The sequence below is a fragment of the Belonocnema kinseyi genome, chromosome 6 (genome assembly GCF_010883055.1).
Source record: "Belonocnema kinseyi isolate 2016_QV_RU_SX_M_011 chromosome 6, B_treatae_v1, whole genome shotgun sequence".
NCBI classification, from domain to species: Eukaryota; Metazoa; Arthropoda; class Insecta; order Hymenoptera; family Cynipidae; genus Belonocnema; species Belonocnema kinseyi.
In genome coordinates, this window is record NC_046662.1 from 20867454 (window position 1) to 20884355 (window position 16902).

At 24.3% G+C, this 16902-nt stretch overlaps 2 protein-coding genes across 3 annotated transcripts in view; both read right to left on the reverse strand.

Annotated features, from left to right (window-relative positions):
• LOC117174382 overlaps positions 1 to 3991 on the reverse strand; it is a 6068-nt gene extending 2077 nt beyond the window's left edge. The window contains exons 1-2 of the mRNA XM_033363468.1: positions 3905 to 3991; positions 3648 to 3795 (exon numbers count right to left, since the gene is read on the reverse strand). Coding sequence (XP_033219359.1) covers positions 3648 to 3708 — 61 coding nt within the window. The 5' untranslated portion in view covers positions 3709 to 3795; positions 3905 to 3991. The remainder of the gene's footprint in view (positions 1 to 3647; positions 3796 to 3904) is intronic.
• Positions 3992 to 6731: 2740 nt separating this feature from the next.
• On the reverse strand, positions 6732 to 15951 carry LOC117174436 (serine/threonine-protein phosphatase PGAM5, mitochondrial-like). 2 transcript variants are annotated; one of them, XM_033363559.1, is made up of 5 exons: positions 15540 to 15951; positions 11755 to 11933; positions 9092 to 9306; positions 7100 to 7221; positions 6732 to 6990 (listed from the first exon to the last, which is right to left on the reverse strand). In XM_033363559.1, exons 1-5 carry the CDS (start codon positions 15752 to 15754, stop codon positions 6840 to 6842), a joined length of 882 nt encoding a protein of 293 aa, XP_033219450.1. In that variant the 5' UTR covers positions 15755 to 15951; the 3' UTR covers positions 6732 to 6839. The 2 variants fall into 2 exon arrangements, with proteins under 2 accessions (XP_033219450.1, XP_033219449.1); XM_033363558.1 differs by having other exon boundaries at positions 6733 to 6990; positions 7100 to 7230; positions 15540 to 15950.
• Positions 15952 to 16902: the final 951 nt, after the last annotated feature.

Sequence of the window (16902 nt, forward strand, 5' to 3'; positions counted from 1 at the left end):
GACTGTGACTGCACCATATATCTAGTCGGGAGTGGTGCTGACTGAAAACAGATGATTTGGAGCGATTCGCGCGCCATCTGTTGGTCATTCTAAAGACTTATTAAACTACCCTCGTAGTTACATTTTCAACCAAGAAAGGTATGTTCTCAACAAAACATGTAATTATTGCTATTTAAACTAAAATAGATTTTATTTTTAATTAAAAATAGTTGAATTCATCCAAAAAGACGAATTTTATAAAAAGCAGTTGAATCCTTAACTAAAACAGATTACATGTTAACTAAACAATTGCAGTTTCAAAAACAATGAAATTTCTGCCAAAAGATATGCATTTTCAAACCTCTTTTAAACTGGCGAAAAACAAAAAGCCTTTATTATTTAATATTTTCTCAAAATCAATAGTAATTGCATCAAAAAACTAATTTCTTTAAAATTCCTTTTGGAAATTTTAAGAAATCGTTTTTAATGTTTTAACATCTTTTCCAATTTACTCTCAAAATAATTGTTCAAAATAATAAATCATTTTTAATTTTCCCAGGAATCTTCAGAATTTGTTTATTCTGTAGAAACCTCTTAAAATTCTGAAAAAGCTTCTTTTTTCGAAATTTTTGAAAATCTACATTTAGTTTTAAAAAATTTTAATCTTCTCAAGATTAAAATTATTTTTGAATCTTTTCAAAGCCCTTTAAACATTTTTATGTTTTTTTATTTTTTTAATATTTTAGTTTTCTTATAGATTTTTAAAATAGTAAAAAATGTTAAAAATTGTCTTAAAATCTTTCAGATTCTTTTTGGACATATTTTGAAATCTTCAAAACATAAAATTGATGTTTTAAAATCAAACCCAAATCATTAAAAATTTTCCCAGACATCGCATTAGCGATACCGAAATTTTTTAACGTTACCGACAATTCTGTTAAATTAAGTTATTCTAAGTTTTTGTTAATAATTTCATTTTTCTCATCTCTTTGAACGTGTTAAAAAGTTAAAAAGTTATAAAGTGTTAGCAAAATATTAAAACAGAACTATTTCCTAATGTTCAAAAATAATTTGCAATTAAAATTTTCTTTTTATCAATAATGTTTAGAAAAGTCTGGAAAAATTTTCATCATGGCGTAAAACTACTTTTTTGGAAAATTTGATTTATAGAATTGATGGTGGACAAAATTGTTATGTTTATTAATAGATAAACAAACTGAAAACAGTCACCAATCATGTTTTTAATAACAATTTTGAGTGGAAAAATAATTTTGAATACTAAATAAAAATTTCGATGAACTATTTATTTTTTAAGGTTTACTTGCACTTCAGATTTTCAACAAAAAAGTTCATCCTTAATCAAAAATTGAATTTTTCAACAAAATATATGAATTTTTATATAATATTATTAAACGCCATTTAAAAAATTACTCTTTAGCAAAGTAGTTCAACTTTTAACCAAGTAGTTGAATATTTACCCAAAAAATATTAATTCTGGATAGAAAAAGTAATACTTATTTGCTATTTAAATGAAAAAAGGTTTCAATTTTTAATTAAAAATAGTTTAATTCACCTAAAAACGATTTTTCAACCACACAGTTGAATCCTCAACCAAAAATATGAATTTTCAACTAACAGATTATTATATATTAATCTTCTTAGTTACTAATTCATCTTTTTGCTTAAAAATACCATTAAAAATTATAATGTTTAGTTGAAAATTCATGTAATTAATTCAAAGTTGTTCTCTTTTTAGTAGAAAGTTAATAGTTTTGGTTGAAAATGCATGCCTTCACTGAAAAAATTTTTTTGCTGATAATTAATTTTTTGAACTAAAAATTTAAAATAAAAAATTTTTCAAACCATCAGTTCAGTTTTCAATTACAGAAGATTGATGTTCAGCCAAACATGAAATAATAAAATTTCCAGTCAAAAACACAATGCAAGATAAAATTTTAACAAAATAGTTAAAATTTGAAGAAAAAAAAAAAAGATTTTTCAACTAAAATGGTCAAACTTTTTTACTCAAGAATGAAAAGAAATCTTTTTTATCGTGAATAATTTTATACAAAATAAGCATGAAAAAGATTCACAATTAATAAACAAGTTTTCAAAACTACGTCACTTTTCGGCTTATTAGAGTAAAAAATAACCAATGAAAAAAGAAGGAGAAAAGGGGAAATAGTCAACCAAAACCAACCTGTCATTTTTTCACAACAAAAAATGAATTTTAACAAGGTTGTTCCACTTTTAACTAAATAGTTGAATTTTGAACCAAAAACATTTTTCATTCGCTATTTACAATAAACGAAAATGTTGTACTTTTAATCAAATAGTTATTTTAAAAGAAAAATCGCGGGACCAATGTAAAATTTACAGGATGATTCGAGCTAGAAGAGATTTAAATACCCTGCAAATTCCAGATTTTTCCGGTTTCTTTTTCAATGAGGAAGAAAAAACTGAAATGAAACTGAAATGAAATGAAGAAAAAACTCTAAAGTGCAAAGTTTGTGCTAAGTTTTGGTTTTCAAAATTATTATTTTAATTTAATTAGTAAAATGAAAAATTAAAAAAAAATGGTTATTTTAATTTATTGTAACAATACCATTTTGACTCTTATTTCACAATGAAGTTACTTGTGTTCTTGCCAAATATAAATTGAAATTGTCTGTCTTAATTAAATAAAATGATGCATCATAAATCCTGAATTTTTTCTCAGTTTCATTATGAACATGTCACATTGTTCTTACTCTTAAAATCTAAAAACTAAATTTTAAAATAAAGACAAAATTAATACATTTATTGAAAAATGTGTCCAAAAAACCCGGTAAATAGAGCCTTATAGATAATTCGAATCACATTGAAAAATTCGAATTTAATTCTACCCTCATAAATTAACTTGAAAAAGTATTTCTTATGTTTTTTAAATGTTAAAAAAAAATATAAGAGTTCGGTGTCAGATTAGTACACACTCGGAGTCATAATTTATCACTGAAAAAAATCATCTGCCAATTTGACAGAATTTTACGCCCAAAAAATTGCGTCATTCCATATTGAATTCAATGGACTTTTGGAAACTAAACTAGGTTTTTTTCTAAAGAAATTATTATAAACTATAATAATATATAAAATATAAAAAAATGAAAAAAGGAAGAAAATATAATATAATATATACACCAAATTTATAACGTATCGATTTTCATTTAACACTATTTTTATTAAGGCCGTAAAATAATGTTTCCATTGTCAAAACACATGAGGAAACGAATTTCCAAGAATTTCGCAGTTAAATGTAAAATTATATTGTTAATAATTACAAGTTAACTTTTTTTTAATAACTATTAATATAAATATTTAATACATTTTTTTTTTGAAGATCAGATATAAAAATCATAAAAATATATTATTAAACGATATGTTGCTTAAATTTAGAGGTTATGTTAGTCCACTTTTGCACCTTATTACGCGCACTGCTGATCTTATTGCAAAAAAGTCAAGATTTCAAATATATGAATTAGGCTTACTAAAATTGATCCAATTATTGTTAATTATAAATTAAACTCACGGAAGATGTGTTGCAATGCCAAAAAATAACGTAAAGAATCAATAATTGTATTTGTTTTGTTTGGCAATGAATTATTATAATTAAATAACCATATCTGTCCTACCTTCATCCACGACGATAAATTTTGTTCCTTCAAGAAACGGTAAACATTGAATGTTTGACATTATTTGGTTGTTGATTTCCAAGATTTATAAAAATTAAAAACGCACGTTTCATGTGCTTTCCGCCATTTTTAAAACCCCTTACCTAACCTATTTACAAAACGGACGCGTAAGTTTAAATAAAAATATAATTTGAAAAAAAGTGATTCTTAATTTCTTAAATAATTAGGTAAATATCAAAAAGATTCAAGAATTATACCACTATAAAAATTTAGGCAAACTTGATTTTTCCTTGACCATTAATATTGAATGATCAAAAATATGACTTTTGTACCATACAAGACGAAAAAGGACGAATTTCTATAACCAAAAAGTTAAATTTTTGCAAAAAAAAAAACCTTTCAACAAAATTGCCGAACTTGTAACCAAAGAGATGAAGTCTGAACCGAAAATAAAATAGTAGACTTCTCAATTAAAAATAATTAACTTTAAACCAAAAAAGATTGTCAATCCCAAAAGATTACATTTCCAACAAAGATGCATTTTCAATCCAAATGGGCGAATTTCCTATAAAAAAAGACGAATGTTCAACAAAGCAGTGGGATTTTATTTAAAAAAAGATCAAATTTTAAGAAATAGTAAGTCGAATTTTCAACAAAATACTTAAATTTTCAACCAAATGAGATGAATTTGGAACTAAAAAATAAAATAGTAGATTTTTGAATTAAAAAGAGTTAACTATCAACCAAGCAAGATACATTTTCAAAAAAAAAGATGAATTTGCTATTGAAAGATTAATTTTCAATCAAAAAGGCCTGCTATTTAATCCAAAAGGACGAAGATGACTTTTTAACAAAATGCTTGAATTTTCAACAAAATAATTAAATTTTTAACAAAATAGTGGAATTTTTTACGAAATACTGGAATTTTCTACCACACAATTAAATGTCCAACAAAAATAAAACTTCATTAAAAAAAATTGAATTTTCAACAAAAAGAGATGAATTTTTAACTAGAATTATGAATCTAAAAGAAAAAAGGCGAATTTTCAACAAAAAACTTAAATTTTTCACCACATAGATGAATTTTCAACAAAATAAATTTTTTACAATGTACTTCAAAGTTCGGCCCAAAAGTGGATTTTTTCAACCAAAAAGACGAATTTTTAACAAGAAAATATGAATTTTAAACTAAAAAGTTATTTTCAACCAAAAAGTTGCATCTCTGGTTTCATTTATCATCAAAAAAACATTAGTTTTCTTCCAAAGACGATGATTTTATCAGAAAAATAGCAATCTTAAACCAAAAATGTAAAAGTTACATTTTAGGATTAAACAATTTATTTGCAAGCGAAAAATGAATTATTTTTCAAACATAGTATTTAAAATTTCAACTATCGAGATGAATTTTAAACTAAAATAATCAATCTTCAACTAGAATTGTTAAATTTTTAATCAAATAATTAATTTTTAAAGAAAAAAGATGAATTCTCATCGACTAAGGTAATAGTAGATATTGTAAACAAAAATGATTTTAATTTTTGATTCAAAAAAAGTTGAAACCTTCACCAAAAAAATTAATATTTAACCAAAGAGTTGCATTTTCTAAAAAAACAAAAAAATAAATAAATTCCTAAAAAAAAATTTTCAAACCACAAAGAAAAATTTTTAAAAATTGAATCTTTAACTAAAAAAGAGTTTATTTGAATTTTTAACAAAAAGGGATGACTTGAAAAAAATTGTTAAATTTGCAACCAAAAAATATAATCGTTAGGAGAAAGAAACTTACAAAAAAAGAAGAAAATAGCAACAAAAACACAAAGCGGCTAAATTACTACCACGAATTTGATTTTACCTGGATATTAGGTCTCAAAGAACAGAGTTTCAAACTTAGAACATTTTTAACATAGAAATTTTGAACTAAAATTACTCAATTTCAACTGGAATAGTTGGATTTTTAACTAAAAAGAGAATATTTAACTAAAATTATGAATCTTCAACGAAAAAAATTAATTTTCAATAACAAAGTTAAATTTTCTACTAAACGAATTACGCGTAGCCCAAAAGGTATTTGGCTTAATGGCAAAACAGGGTCGCTAACATTTTTCACGGTAAATTAAATTAAAAAATTCGAACTTCATTGCTAACTATTTTTCCATTTGAATTAATGACAAATAAACTAGTTTATTGAAGTTTAAAAGTTAAAGTTTAACCATTTTAAACTAAATACATTTAAACTGAAAAATTTAGAATTTTTAACCATTTCTAAGCTAGAACCATTAAAACTTGAACGATTAGATTTTTTTAACTGAACAATTTTTACATTAGAAGTTTAATTATTTTTATTTTAAATAGTTCAGATATCCTTAAAAAGCTTCAAAAATTTTATTTCAGTCTTGAAAAATTTGTTCAAATCAAAACTATTATGAAAAATTTTTCATAGCTTCTAAAGATCTTTTTAAATTATTCGAATTTCAAATAATTTTTCATAATAAAAAATTATTTTCAATTTTTCTAGTAACCTTAAGAAAATGTTCAAGTACAGTTCAATTTTTAAAATAATTAATTAATTTATATTTACAGTTTATCAAATAAAAATGTTTTTAATCTCAAACTTTCAATTTCAAACGCTTTTAATTTTTAAATGTTGAAGTCTTCCAGGGTATAAGATTTTCGAATCAGGCATTATAAACTGAATGATCTATTTAAAGAAGATGAAAATTGAACTAATTATTTTAAAAATGTTACAATAAAACTTGAACCAATTTTTTTCCGAAGATTTGTAAAATTTCCGGTCAAAAAATAAATTCACTGTCTTTTCCCGATTTTTCTGATCTCCAAAATTCTCGGTCATTTCCCGGTCCAGCGGCGACCCTGTAAATTAACAAAAAAAGAATTTAAAATTGAAAATTCTAACAAAATTGAATTTATTATCCTCGGCAGTTATTTAAAGTGCCTCTTATAAAAATTTCCTGACCTTCACAAGATTTAAAAAAAAATCCCTGACTTTCCCTGATTAATGAAATGCCCTAAATTTTATCTTATTTCCAGGTTTTCTTGACCTGCGGCCAAATAAATAATGCATTTTTATACAGAAAATTATGCATCTGTTTCAATTTAGTAAAAAAAAACATTACAAACATGCAAATAACAAAAATATTAAATCAATTCATTCTGCTAAAACAATTTGGGACACTAGCTCGTTGTGAGATATTCTGGAGGCATGTGACCAGCATCTCCGAGGCATCTTAAATGCACTCTTCCACTTGGATGAATCGCCAACCACGTAATACTGGCGTGATGAAGAGAAATTCGCAACCAGGCTTCTGGAGGAAATTGCAAAGCCCTAGAGTGAAATATCAATTCGTTAGAAAATAAATCAAATTTTCTATCTCTTTAAACTAAAAGACCGTTTTGGAGATCAATTAAATGAAAATTATTTATATTTTAACAACCTGCAGGCGAAATATCTGATGACATTGGCATGACAGACAATAACTGTGTACGAATCTTCCTTCTGTTTTTCATCTGCTCTGTGAAAATATTTTCTAAACGCTGCTTCTATCCTCGGACCGTCCTGAAAAAACTATTCAAAATACCCGAACTTTATGTGAAATAAAAATTAAATAGCTTTCATAAAAGATGTTGCGAAAAGAAAAAAGGAGAGACATTTGAGTTTATTTTTACATTTTAAAATAATTTAATTTAATTTTTTTAATAGAATGAACAGGGTTGCTACATAATCCCATTTTCGAAATTACCTGATTGTTCCCTAATTAAAATTGTCATTTTCCCTGACCGTTGAAAATGTTTCTTTCGGGTATAAAAACAACCTTAAACTTAGAAGTTAATTTAAAAAATGCACTTTAAGCGTAAGCAAAAAATAATTGTCTTCAAAAGAATTGAATTTCCATTCCAAAAATATCAATTAAACATAATAAATTTTCAAGCAAAAGTGGAATAGTTACATTTTCAGTTAAAAAATAATTTTCCACAAAACAAAACGAATTTTCAACAAAAATAATTAAAATTTCAACCAAAGGAATGAATGACCAGAAAACATCATTTTCAACTAAAAAGATGAAGTTTCAACTAATGAGATTACTTTTATACCAAAAAGGACGAATTTTCAACAACAAAAAATGAATTAACTTTTAACCAAATAGTTGAAATGGAAAAATGGAAAAATTAAATTTTCAGTTAAAAACATTAATTATAGAAATGATTTTTCAACAAAAAAATCAATTTTGAACCATAAAGAATAATGTCCCAAAAAAGATTAAATAGGAAAAATAAATGCATTTTCAACCAAAAATGAAACAGTTAAATTTTTAACAAAATAAATTAGTTATTTTCACGTAAAAAAGAACATTCAATTAAAAAGTAAATAAATATATTTTCAGTTCAAGAAAACTAATTTTGAATTAAAAAATGAAATTTAAATAAAGTACGTGAATTTTCAAACAAACAGTTCAATTTCCCACTAGAAAAGATACATCTCCAAATTAAAATAGAATAATTAAATTGAACTAAAAAAATTAATTTCAACCAAATAAAATGACTCTTCAACAAAATAGTTGATTTCCAATAAAAAGATCAATTTTCAATCAAGAAGATTAAACTTCTACCAATAAAAATGAATTTTTAAGAAAATTGTGAAATTTTCAACTACAAAAATAGTTAAAAATGGTCAGTTACAAAAATTAGGTTAACAAATTTCTACCAATAAAAATGATTTTTTAAGCAAATAGTGATATTTTCAACAACAAAAATAGTTAAAAATTGTCAGTTACAAAAATTAAGTTAAAAAAATCAATCATCAACAAAATAGTTAAATTTTGATCCAAATAAATGATTTTTCAACCACAAACATCAATCTTCAACCAAGAATAATTTTGAAAAAATACATAAATTTTCAAATTAATATTTAAATTTTTAACAAAAAGATTGATTTTCAATCAACAATATAATAATACACTTTTTAACACAGGAAATTTGATATTTTAACCAAATAAATATTTCAACTAAGGAAGATAAATTTGCAGTCAGAGTTAAAACAGTCAAATTTTCAGGAAAAAAAAAATAATTTTCAACAAAAATTATGAATCGTAAAAAAAGGAATTTTCAACCAACAATGATTTTTCAATTAATAAAGAAACAAGATGATATCAAAAATGTTTAATTGTCATACCAAAAAGATGACTTTTTTACATAAAAGTTAAATTTTTAAACCCACAACATGAAATTTCAACAAAAAATTTAATTTTCAACAAAAAACTTAATATTTTTTATAAACATAGTTCAATTTGCAACCTAAAAAAAAAAATTCAACAAGAGCTGAATTTTCAATCAAAAGAATGACTTTTCATTAAAACTGTTGAATTTTCAGAATACCCTGACCTGTAGCAACCCTGACGAAGTCTGGAGAATTTATTCGTGAGGCTTACGGAACTTTCAGGTCGCCAATGTCCAACTGGAGGCTCCGGAGGAATTGGGAAGCCTTCTACAAGAATACTGTCGTTTTTAGTTTCTACTTTGGGGAGAAATTCTTCAATAATCGACGCAGTTTCTTGTGCTCTGGACATTGTCGATTTGACAATTAATGAATACGGCAAACCCAATTCAGCCAAACGTTTTCCAGTACACTCGGCTTGTTTTCTACCTTTAAATCACCAGTGAAGAAAAAATATATTTAAAAAAGAGTGCGTAGCGAGGAAACAGAAAATGAACTAATAGGGGAATAAATTCGTTTAAATTGAGTTTTCAGGATAAATTGTCGAATGGTTTGGAAACCATTTAATTTTTAATCTCGAAAAGATGAATTTTCAAAAAAAAAGTTCATTTTCAATCCAATAGGATGAATTTTTCATAAAAATAAATATTTTTCACAAAACCCGTTACTTTTTCGCCCGACAAAGATGACTTTTTAACAGAAAAATTAAATATTCAACAAAATAGTTAAATGTTCAAGCCAAAAAGACGAATCTTTTAGAAGAAACTTAAATTTTGAACAAAGACGAATGGATTATTATCAAAAAAAGATGAGTTTTCAACCAAAATATGAATTTTCAATTCAGAAGAAGAATTTTCTATGAAAACGGACGAATGTTTAACAATAACAGTGAAATTTTCGACTTTATAGACGACTTATTAAGATAATAATTGAACTTTTAACCAAATAATTAAATTTTCAACTAAATAGTAGATTTTTTCTTTAAATGAAATGAACTGTAAACCAAAAAATATAATACGCAGCAGACTTTTCAATTAAAAAGAATTAACTTTCAACCAAAAAAGATAAATTTTTAACCAAAAGATGAATTTGCAAACCAAAAGGACAAAAATTCTATCCAGAAAGATAAATGTTTAAGAAGCCAGTTTAATTTTCAACAAGAAAGATAAATTGTTAACAAAATATTTGAATTCTGGAACAAATAATAGAATTTTTCACCAAATGAGATGAATGTTGAAACAACAATATAATAGTAGACTTTTCAACTAAGAAAGTTGACTTTTCAGCCGAAAAAGATTACATTACTTTTGAGGAAAATAATAAAATTTTTTTAAAAATAATAAAATTTTCAATCAATTAGTAGACTTTTTAATTAAAAAGAATTAACTTTTAGCCAAAAAGTTGATTTTTCAACTAAAAAAATGACTTTTCTAGAAAAAAGATTATTTTTCAATCGAAAAAGAGAAATTATCAACTCAAACTGACGATTATAAAAAGATGCATTTTTTAAAAATGGTTAAATTGTCAACAAAAGAATTAAATTTTCACACCAAAAATTAACTTTTCAACCAAATAGTATAATTTTTAAGCAAAAAAGATTAATTCTGAATCAAAAATATACTAGTAGACTTTTCACTTAAAAGAAATTTTTTTTACCGAAATAATCAAATGTTCAACTAAATAGTACCATTTTTAACTAAAGAATGTGATTTTTAAACCAAAAATATAATATTTCACTTTTAAATTAAAAATAATTCACTTTCAATCAAGAAAGATGATTTTTCAGCAGAAAAAGATGAGTTTTTTACCGAACATTTAAAAAAATAGTGGAATTTTGTACTGAAAATATGACTTTTATGGCAATAGTTGAATTTTCAACAAAAGACTTAATTTTTAACAAAATAGTAGACGTTTCAATTCAAAAGAATTAATTATCAACCAAAAATGATGAATTTTCAAACAACAAAATTACTTTTCATCCAACAGATGAATTCTCAATTCAAAAAGACGAATTGTCAACCCAAAATGACAAATTTTCGACCAAAAAAGATCTTTTTTTAAACAATCGTTAAATTTTCAACGAAATAATTAAATTTTAAACAAAATACTTACATTTTCAACCGAATAGTTAATTTTTCAACCAAATGGTATAATTTTTAAGCAAAAGAGATTAAGTCTGAATTAAAAATATACTAGTAGACTTTTCAATTAAAAGGAATTAACATTTAAACATAAAGTTTTTAATCAAAAAGGGACTTTTTTACCAAAAGATGAATTTTTAATCCAAAAGAATGAATTTTCAATAAAAAAATACGAATTTTCAACAAAAGAAGAAAAAAAATTTTCGACTTTTTGAAAAAAAGTTTAATTTTTACAGAAATAATTAAATTGTCAACTAAATATTTCAATTTTAAACTGAAGAATATTATTTCTAAACCAAAAATATAATAGCTTACTTTTCAATGAAAAATAATTACCGTTCAACCAAGAAAGATGAATTTCCAACCAAAAAAAGACATTAAAAATAATTAACTTTCAACTAAAAAAGATGAATTCTCAAACAAGAAAATTACCTTTTTTTTAAACGATGAATTCTCGATTCAAATAGATGAATTATCAAGCCAAAGTGACAAATTTTCGACCAAAAAAGATACATTTTTAACCAAAAGAGATGAATTCTGATACAAAAATATACTCGTAAACTTTTTAATTAAAAAAGAACTAATTTTAATCAAAAGTAGTTTGATTTTTTATTGGGTTTTATTACTTTAGTCCGGATTTAAGCGAAAAAACGAGAAAAGGGAAAGTTTCTTGAAAACAGAAGAAAAAATAGGAATCTGGATTTTTCATTATAAATTTTGTAAAGAGATTAATTACCAAGTTTTGTAAGTACTCTCTCCGCATCTGTGTTTCCTTCAAGATTATATTGTCCATGTCGAATAAGTATCAAATGTCGAAATGCTTTCGACTTTTTGGCCTCAATTTTCTTATTATATTCATTTTCGTCTTCAGGACTTCTTGGTTTTCTAGGTTTTACCAAGCTCTTAGGATCTCTTCTGAAAAAATAAATGTTCTTTCCAAAAAAATTTTCGGCTAATTTAAATCCAAAAGTTTATTCTTAAGTAAATGAAAAGATTAGTTTCAAATCACAGAAAATTGGAAAACATACAAAATATAAGACAATTTTTAAAATAGAATTGGTAGAAAATGTAGAAAATTGTCCAATTTAGAAAATATCTATGTTGACGGTTTTTCTGCTTATAAACGAAATATTACAAATGTAATAATGAATTTTCTGAATCCCTTGATGTTTTTATCAGTCATTTTTGTTAATAAAATAATTCTTATCGCATCTTATACCATTCAATGTTTTTTTAAATTTAAATAAATTCTAATATATTAAAAGATTTTTCAATGCATCCTGAGAATATTTTTTAATTTAAATTTCTATAAAATCGCGTACCAACTTATGGCGATTACTGTGAAATATGTTGCTAGCATGGTGAGACTTAAATATTTTTTTCCTTCTCAAAGAAATCTTTTTATAAGATATATGGTATGGAGTAAGTTACCATGCGGTTTCTACCAAATTTATTTTAAATATATATTCATTTCATTTTTTGTTTATTAGATATTCTTCTCGTTTATTTGAAAAAATACAATTTTTTTAACATAATCACACAGGCTTCATATTCTTCCAACTAATTTTGGTTGAAAGTTTACGCTTTTCATATGAAAAGTCTACTATTATATTTTTCGTTAAGAATTTATATTTTCAATTAAAAATTTGTATTATTTAGTTCAAAATTAAATTATTTAGATGACAATTCAAAAACTTTGTTAAAAAGTCATGCTTCTTGGTTAACTATTCGTCTTCTTTGCATAAAATTTCAAAAATTGAAGTTGAAAATTCAACAGTTTTGTAGGAATTTCGTATTTGCAGTTCAAAAATTAAACAATTTAGTCAAAAATTTAAGTATTTCATTGAAAATTAATTATTTTGTCTAAAATTGGTCTTTTTTGATAGAAAATCAATTTTGTTTGTAAAATATTTTTAGTTGAGGATTCAAGTATTTTGTTGAAATATCAATTATTACATTTTTCGTCGAGAATTCATCTTTCATTGTTGAGAGTTGACTTTTTTTTAATCAATTGCTTTTCATTTAAAATTAAACTAATTTTTTGTTGAAATAGCAACTATTACATTTTTTGTTGAAAATTCATCTTTCTAGGTTACAAATTCAAATTCTTGGTAGAAAGTTTAACTACTTTCTAAAAAGTTCTTTTTTTTTATTGAAGATTCGTAATTTTCGTTGAAAAATAAATGTTTTCGCAAAAACCCTTTTTTGTTTGTTTTTTTGGTAAAAAATGATTTTTTAAACTAAAAATGTAACTATTAATGTTGAAAATTCAATTGAATGGTTGGAAATTAACTTATTTGTTAAAAATTCATATTCTTGGGTAAAAATTTAACAGTTTTGTAGAAAATCGTTTTTTTTTTGTTCTGAAAATTTCACGATTTGGTATAAAATTCGAATATTCAGTCAAAGTAACCTGTTTTGTAGACATTTTTTTTATTTGAAAATTATTTCTAGATTAAAATTTAAAAAATGTATTTTTAGTTAAAAATTTATCTTCTTTAGTTGAAAGATTCTACTATTTTGTTTAAAAAAACTTTAGAAAGAAATATAAAATGTATGTAATTTGTAGAAAATTCATCTTTTTGGAAGAAAATTCAATTACTTGGTTATAAATTTATAATTTCATTGAAAATTTGTCTTCTCAGGTAGAAATTCGACTGTTTTGTGGAGAAGTCAATTATTTGCCTTGAAAACTCAACAATTTCTTTAGAAATGTAACTGTTTTGTACAAAATTCGTTCACTTCTGGTTGAAAACTAATTTTTTTAATGAAAATATAATTTTTCCATTTTTTTGTTAAAAATGGATATTTGTCATTTAAAAAATGAACTGTCTGGTTTAAAATTTATGCAATTTTTTGAGAATTCATCTTTCCTCGTAGAAAATTAATCTGGTCCTTAGTCGAAAATTCATATTTTTTATTTAAAATTGAACTATTTCTTTGAATATTCAGCTGTTTTGTTGAGAGCGTATCTTTTTGGCTTGGAAATTGAACAAAATAGTGTGCCAAAGTGACCATCAAATTTCATTTTCAAAATTCCTTGTCCAATTTTGTATTTCCTATGATCATTCATATTTAAAGGGTTTCAGTACATAACTAGATAACCAACATTTTTATCGATAAATGGTTGATGGAATAAAAAATTCTTAAAGAATCTAAAACACATTTAAGAAAAAGGATTTTTACAAAATAAAAATCTATTTTTTTGATGCAGTAAGTAAAACAAACAAAATTTATTAAAAATCTAAGTTAAAATTTAGTAATAATTTTTTTCAACCTTTTAGCATTGACATTATTATAAATTATTATCGTTTAATGAAGAAAAATAAATATTTTCTTATTTTGTTCGGATTTTTAGCAAATAAATATCTGTAATACTTTGTTATCACGATTTTCTAGAAACAGAATAATGTTTTTGGGTATAACCTTTTTTATTCATATATAAATTGAGGATTCCTATTTTAATCACTATCCAAAGATTGATTGAAAATCAATCAAATTTTAATCTCGGAATTTTCGATCGATTTTCTGAAAATTTCTATTTTGATAAATTTGTATTTTGTAATATTTTTAATATAAAATCTTATATCAATAGAATAACATAATTTCAAATTAGAAGTTTTAAATGTATTATTACTGATTTATTCAGGCCGCCTCTTTATAGAAATCTCATAAATTTAGCGAGATATTTTTTAAAATCCCTGACTGAATTAGATCTAAAACTTTCGAAGTTTAAAGAAAATATTTGTATTTTTTAGCCTGGGGCTTGAAGTATAGAACCAGTCTGATTTCAAATGGATTCGATAATTTTTTATAGAATATCTGGGCTAAAAAAATATATTTTTAAATTGTATACATGAAAAATATAAATTATTTATGTCTTTTAATGAAAGCTTTTTCTTGCATTTGATATATTTCAAAATGAACGGCAATACAGGGTTTTAGCTTAATTAAACATTATAAATATTTCACCTAATCCCTATTGGCGACTTTTCAAACCATTAAAACTAAAAAACGTGTATTGATAAAAATGAAAAAAAAAAAAATCCCGGCCATTTCCCGGTTTTTCACCGTCACAAAAATCTCCTGGTTTTCCAGTCCAGAGGCCATATATATGTAATATTCAAATTTGTATGGAAATAATGATTAAAAACACTTGAAATTACGAAAATTTGAAAATTGCGAAAATGATCTAAAAACATTCCTAACCTCTTTCCTGATAACCTCAAATTTTATGAAACTTCAAAAACGGTTGAGATAATAAATAATTTTACAAATTTTTAAAACAAGAATACACCATTCAAATTATTCTAAATTATTAAAGCATTATATAAGTATAATTTGACTGACTTTATTCATAATTCGATATTTCAGGCCATTTTTCGAAATTTTGACTGAGTGAATTTAAGAATTTATGTTTACACAAAAACTAAATTTGTATCCGTTTCAACACAAAAATTAAATTTAAATAATGAAAAAAACTTTCATTTTTATTGCAAATATTCGAGAAAAAGTACTTACTTATCCCAATTAGTATCCCAGTTTACTGAAGGAGTGAAATTCGTTGTCCAGGATTTGTGAATGAAGGGAGATTCTTGTAGAGGTTTTTGATTACTTTGAGCTTGATTACTTCCTGGAGAACTGAAGATATTATAAATAAATGCAAGACCACCAAGGCCACTTAAAGCACCAATGCCCGTTAAAGCACATTTTTGAAAACGCGAAAATGAAGACATAATGCGAATTACGAATAAATATACTTTGATCTCAAAAAACTCTTATAATTTTGTAAAACCGACTAGCTTCTAGCTGAAAGCAGAAAATAAAAAAATTTCAAAAAAAAGTAATAGAATGTCAGGGTAATTCTTTTATAACCATTCTTTGTTACTGAGACTTTCTCGTGGAAGTTCGCAACTCCGAAATGTTAGTTAGGCGAAAATTTTGGAGTACGGCCCTGGGCGCATCCTTGATTTTATTTAATTCCTTTATTTCACAAAATGAATTATATTTTATGATAATAATTCTGGCGGTATACAGAATAAATTCTGCTATTTGTAACGAAATTTCGGTACAATCAGCCCTCTTTATCTTAAATTACAAGGTAAATTATTTTTATTTTAGAAAAGTAAAAATTCCTTAAAATGCTTTAAAATTTTATATCAACATCTTAAAAAATCCTGTTGTTTTACATTTTTTATTTTAATTAAAATCTACTTTCAAAATTAAAAATGGACAATTTTTAAAGTGAAATATTTTCGAATTACGCATTCTAAACTAAATTCTATCATAACTGAAAAAGATAACAATTTAAATGATTTAAAAAAAAACGGTTGAAATCAAAGTTGGACAGATTTTTTTTTCTAAAAATTTGTAAAATTCCCGGTCAAAAAATAAATTCAAAGGAATTGAAGGAATTCAGGAAATTTAGAGAATATAAGAAAATCAGAATATTTAAGGATATTAGAAAATTCTAGAATGTAGAATATTCAAAGAATTCAGGAGATTTAGAATATTCAAGAATTTGGATTATATAGAAATTGAGATTTTCAGCAATTTAGAATATACGACGAATTCAAGGATTACAAGGAATTCAGAGAATTTTATAGCATTTAGAGAATTCAAAGAATATAGAGAATTCACGGAATTAAGAATATTCAAGGATATCAGAGGCTTCAGAAATTTAAAACAGTCAGGGAATTCAGAGAATTTTCAAGGGATTCAAAATATTCAAGAATTTCAGAAAATTTAAACTTCATGAAATTTCAGAGCATTTAGGTAATTCAAGAAATTTAGAGAAATAAAATAAATATTTAAGGAATTCAGAAAATTTAGAGAATTCAAGGAATTAAGAATATTCAAGGATATCAGAGAATTCAGGAATTTA

Coding starts and splice junctions, on each gene's coding strand:
- LOC117174436 (XM_033363558.1), bottom strand. CDS start 15,754: ATGTCTTCATTTTCGCGTTTTCAAAAATGTGCTTTAACGGGCATTGGT. Junction 11,934..15,539: donor TGGGATACTAATTGGGATAA/GTAAGTACTTTT, acceptor TTATTTTTTCAG/AAGAGATCCTAAGAGCTTGG. Junction 9,307..11,754: donor GAGAGTACTTACAAAACTTG/GTAATTAATCTC, acceptor GGTGATTTAAAG/GTAGAAAACAAGCCGAGTGT.